The sequence below is a fragment of the Adiantum capillus-veneris genome, chromosome 11, assembly GCF_014529385.1.
Source record: "Adiantum capillus-veneris isolate H3 chromosome 11, ASM1452938v2, whole genome shotgun sequence".
Classification (NCBI taxonomy): Eukaryota; Viridiplantae; Streptophyta; class Polypodiopsida; order Polypodiales; family Pteridaceae; genus Adiantum; species Adiantum capillus-veneris.
The window spans coordinates 33160481-33170643 of NC_140941.1; the positions used below are offsets into that span (position 1 = coordinate 33160481).

General features: G+C 41.8%; 1 protein-coding gene and 1 pseudogene across 1 annotated transcript; both read left to right on the top strand.

The window, feature by feature from the left end:
- LOC147447078 (uncharacterized) overlaps positions 1-3419 on the top strand; it is a 45688-nt pseudogene extending 42269 nt beyond the window's left edge.
- Positions 3420-8252: 4833 nt separating this feature from the next.
- Positions 8253-9539, top strand: LOC147447079 (uncharacterized). Its single transcript, XM_086523571.1, has one exon. It carries the CDS (start codon positions 8253-8255, stop codon positions 9537-9539), a length of 1287 nt encoding a protein of 428 aa, XP_086379697.1.
- The last annotated feature ends 624 nt before the right edge of the window (positions 9540-10163 follow it).

Consider the following 10163-nt stretch of genomic DNA (forward strand, 5'->3'; position numbering starts at 1 on the left):
CCTAATGTTAATATCACTGATATTCAGAAGGAGAATAGATGGATCATGGCAGCAAAGGAAGGGGTGGGTTAGAACTTGGCCCCAAGCAAGTCCTCAGAAAGCTAAGGTCCGTACTGGACTCTTGCAACGACGCCAGCAGGAACGAGATTCTTATTATTATTGGCAGTGTTCGGGAAAAGTGTGTCTCAGTTCATCCTTGAGCCGGCTAAGATATGAGGTTTGCACTTTAGGGTGAAGCTAAAAGGGAATATGGTGGAGGAGAGTTTTTTAGAAAAAAGGAATTTAGAAGGTTTCATTTAGGCCTAAGGGGAGATATAGACACCTTTGGTTTGGTTAAGAAGGAATTTAGCTGGATACATGGAGGGTGAACAGGAAATAAATAATTACATGTATAAAGTGTAAATTCCAGGCTGGCAACTAAAGTGGTCTACTATTGGACTCCCTCTCTCAAAGCTAGATCCTAGGCTTGATATTGATAGGCTGAACTTCTAATAATACCTAATTAATGCCTCTAAATGGGCGGTTCTACCAAGTTCATAAGTATTAAGGCTTTAAGCTCTCCAAGAAGATATATTATGGAGGGAGCGCCAAATCGCACCAATGCATTTTGCATAGCTTCAAAGTTCAAGGCTTTGAAGTTTCAGCTCTTGCTGATTCGTATCAGCGTGAGGCCATGAGCTCTTGAGGCAAGGTCGTGAGTTGTGACTCGTCCAATCCTTGGGGCGATTGGGGCAAGTTTTTAGGGTTCACACTGAGCAACTTCCACACAATTCGTGAAGCTTCTTGAGCAAAAACGAGAAGCAACGACCTGCTATTACATCTCCTCAGACCTCAACACACAAGAGCTTGCCATCATTTGGGCTCTCGAGGCTTCACTTCTATGAACTGATTGTGAAGCGACCACTTGCTATTAAGCTTCAGGTTTCTTATAACTTACCTCTGTGTTTTGAATTAATTGAATGAATTTTTCACTTAAAAGGTTAAGCTTTTCAAAGTGTAGTTATGAATGTTTCTTCATCACAACATAATAGTCGTAGTATAGAGCTTGTGCATTTTTATTATTCTAGACTAAAAAACCTCTTTTGCTTGCTGTCAGTAACTCCTCTTCAAATATATCATGTCTTAAGCTAACTCCAACACTTCCAACAGGAGCACAGAGCAACTAAAGATGAGTTCTATGCTACAAATTAATGATTTATTGTGATCATGATTGGTAGGTTTGTAGATAATCATGTATACATTATCTATTCCTAGGTTTTCAAGAAAGATAAACAGACTACAATGCTCAACTTTGGGTGTGTCACCCGGCTTGCTAAACGGAATCGTGTTGAAGATGTTGAGCAAATACCTCCATCGGAAGCAGACGAAGATATGGATGAAGGTTTCGAGTCAGATTCATTATCGAGGAAAGATGAGAGGCGGGCATTATGGCAAGACGATTGGCTAACACAATTCAAATGGTTGATTTACGATAATCAAAAGGTTAGATTGTATTGTTCATTTTGCCTAGACTACCCGCATGCAAAGAGTACTTATGCTAAACAAGGCTCTAGAAATTTTAAAACAAGTAACCTTAAGTCTCATGCACGTACACAATGCCACAGAGATGCATGAAATGCTAAATTGTTTGGAAAAGCATTGCAAGTGGGGTTGAAAAAGATGTGCGTAACTCAGGATGATGCGGCAGTGAACCTATTTAAGGCTGCTTACTTTATTGGGATAAACAATCTATCATTTGCATTGTTTCTGTCATTGCTTGACCTGATGCGAGACACTGGGGTCAGGTCCATGACTTGCCTATACAATGATGACAAATCATGTGCTGAGATTATTTACTTCATATCTAGAGCAATCATGAACCATGCTTTGGAGAAAGTCCGAAAAAGCCCTTTTTTTGGGGTTATGATAGACGAGTCTACAGACATTTCCGTTCATCACCATATGGTGATCCATTTTTCTTATTTGGAACAAGACTCTATCCCCTATACCACATTCTATGGAATGGTGCGTACACAAGATTGCACGGCCCAAGGGATCTTTGATACTCTATTAATAGAGCTGGAAAATGCCAATGTATATGTCAAAAAGCTTATTGCTTTCGGTTCAGATGGGTGTGCCACTATGGTAGGGAGAAAGAAGGGAGTTGCAACTCTGTTGAAAAAAGTGAATCCTAGATTGACTGCTATACACTGTGTAGCACATAGAACAAATCTGGCAACATCTAATACTTTCAAGAAGATTCCCTATGCTAGACAAATTGACACCTTGGTGAATGGGATTGCCAACTACTTCTCTAGTAGTAGTAATCGCATGGAGAATCTTCAAGCTCTCCAAGAAGAGTTGGATTGTGATGTGGTTAAAATGCAGCGTATCTTTGAAATTCGTTGGCTAAGCAGGCATGCTTGTCTTGCCAAGGTATGTAAATCTATGGATGCACTACTTGTGGCTTTGTACAAGGATAGAATAGGCCTGTATAGTATGTTGTGTACATTTGAATGCATGTATGCAATTCATTTCTTGGATGACATACTTGAAAAGATGAGTGAGCTCAGTAAAAGATTTCAGAAAGACCATGTTGATGTAACTACCGTGCATGGCATTGTTCAGAGTACTATCTTGTGTATCAAAGATGAGTACTTAGAGGAGAGAACCTTAGATTTGAATGCCTCACAGAGAGGTGTGGGAAACTATCTTATCATACCCGAGTATGGACCTGAAAAGGGACACTTGCATGATTTGCGATGCTCTTTACAAGGACACATGTTTTTTGGTCAAAAAGTCATGCGTGATGCTGATGGATCAAATATGATGCATGCCTTGGACTTTCAATTCTCTTATGCAAGACGTGTGTGTGAGTGTCTTGAAAAGAGGTTTGCAGACAACTCTATAATGCGATGCATTAAAATCTTAGTGCCTACACAACATCCTATGCATGGAAAACTATTAAAAGACTTTGGCAATGTAGAATGCTCAGAAATTGCTGCTTTTATGGGGTTGAGATAACTGTCAATAACACTAAATTTCCTCCTCTTATCAATGGAGATGCTTTCAAAGATGAATTCAGAAAATTCAAGAGGCAAGTAGGTATCGACTTTGCTAAAATGAGCCTCATTGAAGTTGCATCTTTACTTGCAAATAATGACACTTGGAAAGACATGTATCCAAATGTGCTTAAAGTTGCTCAAGTAGCACTGGTTCAATGTTGTAGTACTGCTATATGCGAGCGTGGATTTAGTGCACGCACAAAGATTAAGACTAAGTGGTGTAATAGGATGGAAACATAAAGCTTAGATACACTGATGAGGATTGCAATTGAAGGTCAAGCTGATATGGACTTTTCTAGTGCCATTGAGATGTGGAAGAATCTTGTCAAACAACATCTTTTTGCACCAGAGGGATTATCAAAGGTTGATGCATAAAATGTAGAATATTATTTCCAAACGACATCTTTTTGTGCATAGGGATGATCAAAGGCTGATGCATGATATCTTATGTTTAACCATGCTGGTTGTTATCTATGTTGTAATGAGTTTTTAAAAGAAAAGTGATTCTCTACTCCTTTGGATAAACTAAGGATAGAGTAGTGTAACTCATTGTCCTCTCCTATTTGATGATATTACTGATATGGTCTCTTGATGAAATAATACTTTTTTAATGTTTTAGAATATTGAGTAATCAACTTTACTTGCATGACTCTCTCTCTCTCTCTCTCTCTCTCCCCAACAAACTTTCCCATGCAAGTACACAAATGCAACAATGGCACTCTCACATGCACACACATAACAATGGGAAAGACTGTAGTCTCTACAAGTTAATTTTGAGTAGGTCTAGGACTCTAGGCAGGTTGGTGGTCGTTAATAAAAAAAGGAACTAAGCCGCTTGTAGATCGTTGCAATGGGAGAGTAGCTCGCTACAGGGCATGCTAAAAGGCAAGAACCGGTTCAAACACCTAATAGCGGCCTGCCTATTACATGGAGAGGAGAATTAGATGTTTGAGTTTTAGAAATTTCCGGAACGCTGATTATTGTCAACAGGAGAGAACGATGCCAGCAACAGGAACAATTATCATTAAAAATTACTTCAAGTAGAAGAGAGAGGGTTTTGCGTCATGAAGGCAAATTGACAGGCCTCGGCCCTCGTCAGGAAACAGCAAGGGGCGTGACCTGGTCGCCTCTGTCGCTCTCCCCTCCCCCTTGGGGAAGGGAGGCAAATGGAGCTTCATGACGCTTTGAGGAATGGGCTGGTGCATACGGCACAGGGCAGCAGAGCGAACTCACACCTTGCCCCAAGTAGCTCACTTAATCCATTGTATCAAGCTAGTGCGCCGATTCAAGGATCATCGAAAGCTGTTCACCCACTGTCTTATGCATCCATGGCTGGCATGCCTCCACGAAGCCCAAACAGAGGATTTTATTCCGTCTTCGATCATCAAAAGACTGTTGCAGTAGAGCCATTGCTACATGAGCAAGGAGTAATGGGTGGGCAGCAAGGCATACTCAGAGATATAAATACAGTGGAGAACGTATGCCCCGACTTTAGGGATTTCTCTCAGCACTTGGAGTTCGAAGCAGGCCTGAAGCATTTTGATCCTCTCCTAGGGAGTAAAAGCGGAGGGCCCCAAGATTCTGAGCAGCACGAAGCCTCAGATGAAGCACTTGAGAGGAATAAGAATATGCATAGTGAGAGAAGTGGGGACGAAGATGGTGTCACCATCCCCATAAAAGAACTTGACCAATGGCACTCTCAACTCCAAGGCAGGGTGATCATAGGCCTTATGCATGGAGTTAGACCTTCAATTGAAGCTCTTAAGGCCTGGATGAGCCTCAACTGGGGGAACAAAAATATAACGGTAAGCCATGTTCAGTATCTTCCAAACAATTATTATTTGTTCTTCTGTGAGGATGAAAGCAATGCATTTCAAATCGTTAGCCAAGGGCAGTGGATCATAAGGAATTCTCCATTGTCGGTCTTCAACTGGTTTTTAGGGTTCAACCCTAAAGGTCCAAAACCTACTAAGGCCCCTATTTGGATTGACTTCCCGGACCGGCCGGTGGAGTACTATCCTTGGCTGAAGAACATTGGCTCTTGCATTGGGAGGGTTCTAGGGCAAAGATAAGGGGGAACATTAACCCCAAGTGGGATCCCCAGCTTCTTATAGAAGTTGACCTTCAGTCTGAATTGAAAACAGTTGTCCCCATTAAGGATTCAGAAGGAAAACTGATTCATCTTCAATCTTTGGCTTACAAAAATCTCCCCAATGCTTGTTTCCAATGCCTAAAGCAAGGCCACTTTATTAAGGATTGTCCTGAGCTCAACCCTCAACCAGTACAAGAAGCTCAAATTCCACCGGAAAAAAAGGATTTTCAGCCTGTAGCCAAGAAGAATAGTGTGAGGAACTTCAAATCAAATAAGCCTTCCTCCTCCAGGAACAGGAACAGCTTCAGCCCTCTTCTTGAAGAAGTCTTTGACCCTTTCAGTTATGATAACAGTGAGTAGGCAGAGGGCATTAAAGACCAGAAGTCTGAAGAAGCTGGAAGGAAAGACTCTACCCAGCATAACCCTAGAGTCCCCCATGACCCACCCTTCAAGCCCTTTCAGAACTTAACCTCTCCTCTAGATAGTCCCATGAAAGAGGACAGAGAGATGCACTCTACCTCATCAGATTCAGATGAAATGGAAATCCCTAACTCTCAGATCAGGAATAGGCAGGAGGATGAGGACAAACTTTTTGAAGCCCAACTGTTAGAACAAGATACAAGTGCTAAAGGGCAATTTGGTGTGGGTGCTACCAAGTTTGTTGATGCTCAGATGACTCTCTTAGATGAGGAAAGGATACCTCTTCCACCCAATTTCTCAATTAAAAGAAAAAAAGAGGTATGTAAGGATCCTACAAGGGCCTCTCTTACATTGGCCAAACCTACCAAAAATAGCAAGAAATGAAGTGCCCCGACATAAAAATAGTGTCGTTGAACTGTAAAGGATTAACTGATCCTCTCAAAGCCCAAGCTATTAAAAACTGGTTTCTAGACTCTAACCTCAAGCCAGATTTTGTATGTTTGCAGGATATAAAAGTCAAGGGTCAAGCTTTGATTTCTAATCTGTAGAGACTGGGTGCAGGATATAAGTGGCATGTCACCTCTCACACTCATGGAAAAGGAGGAGCTGCTCTTGGAGTTTCTAGTAAATATGCTAACCTGGTGAAAAATGTTCAAACTGATGCTAGAGGTAGCTGGGTGGCTGTAACTATTGATAAACCTTTTGACTTCACTCTTGTGTCCATCTATGCTTCCAACTCTACTGTGGAAAGGTCTGGCATGTGGGAGGATCTTTCCAAGTTGACAAGTCCCTGTGTGTGTGCTGGTGATTATAACATGGTCGAAACTGTCAAGGACAGATGGCAGCAGATGGGGCAAGCCCTAAGTGGTAAAGAAAAAGTCAGTTGGGATAATGCAGTATCCAAGCTACATCTTGTAGATATTTCAGAGGAAACTGGTATGACCTGGTCTAATAGGCAGTATGGCAATTGCTTCAGATCAGCCAGGTTGGACAGAATCTATGTAAGTACTGAGGTAATGGATACTATGTGGCAGGTAACTTGCAGTAAGGACAATTCTCTATTACTGTCTGATCATGCTCCTGTCATTGTTGAAATTCAGAAAGAAGCATGCATGTATAAAGCTGGGTGGCCCCATCTTGATCAATCATTGTTTGCTATAGATGTAATCAGAGAAAAAATCAGAGATTTTTTTAATCATTCTTTTGCTGTCAATGCTTCTGCTTTTAAAGCCTGGGACCAAGCTGTGAAACTCTCTCAAAAGCTTTTAACCGAGTATAAAAGAAAAGCTAGAGACCTAAGGAGTAAAAGAAGGATGATGATAAGGAGAAAAATTGATACTTTAGAATCTGGCCAAGTCCCAGGGAGTCCTCCTAGCCCCTTCCTAAATGAGCTTAAAGACAATTTGAAGGAAGAGGAGCTCTTAGCTGCCAAGGCCTCACTCCAGTGGACAAGGGAATTCTGGGCAGGAAAGATTGACAGACCCGATAAAAACATGTTCAATCTGCTAAAGAAAAAAAAAACTAAAGACTTTATTCCCTTTTTGAAGAATTCTGAAGGGAATGTGGTGGATTCTCACTCTATGAATCTGAAAGTTACTAAAGACTTTTACTCTGACATTTTCTCATCTCCCCCCAAAAGAGGTGTTGATCAGACTTCTGCAAGGGCTAAAATAGCTGGCATAAGGAAGAAATTTGTTCCTGTGCAGCTAGCCAAGCAGATGGATCAACCTCTGTCTGAGGGGGAGATAATTGAGGCTATTGATTCTCTTAAAGATGGCAAGTCACCTGGTTCATATGGTTTACCAAATGAATTTTTTAAAACTTACAAGGACTTTCTGGTGCCACATCTCTTGTCCATTTGGAGTGAGGCCAATAGGGTAGGAGCTCTGGCTACTTCAGTGAACACTGGTATTATTAGGCTCATTCATAAAAGGGGGTGTAAGGAGGACCTTGGGAACTGGAGGCCAATCTCCTGTCTGACTTCAGTGTATAAAGTGTTTTCCCTGTCTCTAGCCAAGAGGTTGAGCCTCATTATGCATCAGATCATTTTACCTGAGAAAAAGGGATTCATAAAAGGCAGATTTATCTTAGATGCTATAATCACACTTTGGGAGGCCATTGACTTCTTGCAGGACAGTGAGCTTGATTACATTTTCTTCAAAATAGACTTTGATAAGGCTTATGAAAGGATGGAATGGGACTTTGTTTTTCAATCTTTGCATGACATTGGTTTTGGCAAAAGGTTCATAAAATATGTGCAGATTCTTTTTGGCAATGCTTTTGCTAGGGTTTCTATTAATGGAGATCTCTCAGACTCTTTCCCTCTTGTGAGATCCATTAGACAGGGCTGTCCTATAGCTCCTTTGTTGTATGCCATAAGCTTTGATTCTTTGGGATGGCTAGTGCAGGATGCTCTAGACAAGGTCCAAATAAAAGGCATCAAAATCCCTGGTTCTCATAAGGACTTGGTCCTCCAGCAGTTTGCAGATGACACCAATTCTCTCATGAGTAATGATAGTGAATCGGTTGAGTCCTTTTGGAAATGCTTAGACACTTTTTGCCTGGCAAGTGGCTCTCAAATCAACCATACAAAAACTGGGTACAGATGTTCCATAGATCAGATCCCATAGATCATTATGGATGTTGGATGTATGCAAATAAGAGAAGGGAAAATCTTCAGGCTCCTTGGCATCCCAATGGGGTTCAGAGTCACCTATGCACAGAGATGGGAATGGGTTGTCAATAAATTCAAACAGAAATTGCAATACTGGCAATACCATCAGTCTTCAGTTTCATCTAGAGCTTTTGTGCTTAATCGTTATTTATTACCTTCTCTTGTTTTCTTTTTGTCCTGTTGGTTTCCAACTCAATTTCAATTGAAGCAAATAACCAGTATGGCTAGGAACTTCCTGTGGGGAGGAGGCATAGGTCAGCACAGAGTATCCAAAGTCTCTTGGGACATTTGTTGCCTACCAAAGGTGAAAGGGGGTCTTGGCATTCTCAACCTTAAACATCTTGCTGTAAAAATGGCAGCTAAATGGATCTGGAGAGCTTCAGAATCCGTAGACTACTGGGCCTTACTGCTGAAGAGGGATATTCATAAATTCAAGCTAAAGCACTATAAAGCATGGAGTAACCTCCAACTCAGAGAGATTCTACTGGCCCCTGTGATGTGTGTCCCATATGGCTCCAAACTGGTCTGCAGAATGTGGAATGCTTGGAATGAGGTCAAAGCTAATTGGAATCCCAAAAAGGAAATTTTATCTAATTACTGCTCCTTTATGCTAGACTCTCTCTGGCTTGGCTTTTTTGTAGATAAATATGAAGCTGGTCCTGGCAGAAGAGGACACAAATGTTTTAAAGCAGGTATAAGATGCTGGAAAGATGTGATGGAGAATGGAACACTGAAGGCTCCCATTACTCTTCAGAGAGACTTCCAATTACCAGAAGCAGATGCTAGGTGGTGCATTCAATGGGCTAATAATTGCGTGGATAAGTGCCAAGTGCCAATAAGAGCTTCTCAAGCTACCTGCAAGCTGGAATATTTATCTCGTCTGATGCACAAACAGTTCAAAGATAAAGGCATTGTTGAGCACCCCCTTAAACAAAAGCTCAATCAACTGTGGAAAGTTAGCTGGAGCAGTAAACAGTGGACCTATAGATTTCTTTGTCTATGGGCTTACCCAAGTTCAAATAAGCATAGCACTTTGATGTGGCTCCTAATGCATCAGGGTATCTGGACTGCCAAAAGAGCTCTGAAGGCTGGTCTGGGCAATGGAATCTGCAGCCGGTGCAAAGTTACCATAGAAGATTGTGTACACCTCTGGTTTAACTGTAAAGAAAATAGAGGAATCATCAAGTTAATGCAGGAAGTTCTGTCCCAATTCTCTGTTAGTAAGCTTGATTACAAAGACTTATTGCTGGGAAACTGTAAAGGAATGTATGTACCCCTGTGGAATATTTGGAGAGGGCAGATTCTCTAGTTCACTTGGCTGAAGAGAAATGCTACTGTTTTCCTACAACCCTCCTCCTTTCCCCTGTCTATCCTTAAAAAAGATCTCAAGTCTTCAGCTGTCCAATTGTGTAATATGGCCTCTTTCCCCTTGCCTGACAATGTAACCAGCACCATGCTCCAAAAAAGTATGAGATGGCAAAAATGGAGACATTGTGTGCCGAGATTCACCCAAGCTGTTAGAATCAGGATGAAGGAAGCTATGGCTCCTTGAGTTTGTGATAAGCGTTAACCCACCCCCCACCTGTGGGTTCTGTGTACCTTTTTATTTCTGCTCTTTTTAATCCAATTCAACTTTCTCGAAAAAAAAAAAAAAAAAACAGGAACGATTATTGACAACTGTAGTGAGCCGGTGCACAGGCTCAGTACAGTGAGCAGTGTCGAGGGTGAGTGAGCAGTGTCGAGGCTGCGCCACTGCGAGTCCCGACAATTCCCGACTCACGAGACTCACGCTGGACGAATCAGTCACTCACGAGTCGGACTCACGACTCACATGGTGAATGACCCATTTGTCGAGTCAAGACTCGTGAACCATGCGTGCTGTGCCTGGTGTGACAGGACACAGGTCACTGCTGGTGTGACACCACGACACTGC

What these genes read in the sequence shown, in the direction of transcription:
- LOC147447079 (XM_086523571.1), top strand. Translation starts at nt 8,253, where the DNA reads ATGGGGTTCAGAGTCACCTATGCACAGAGATGGGAATGGGTTGTCAAT.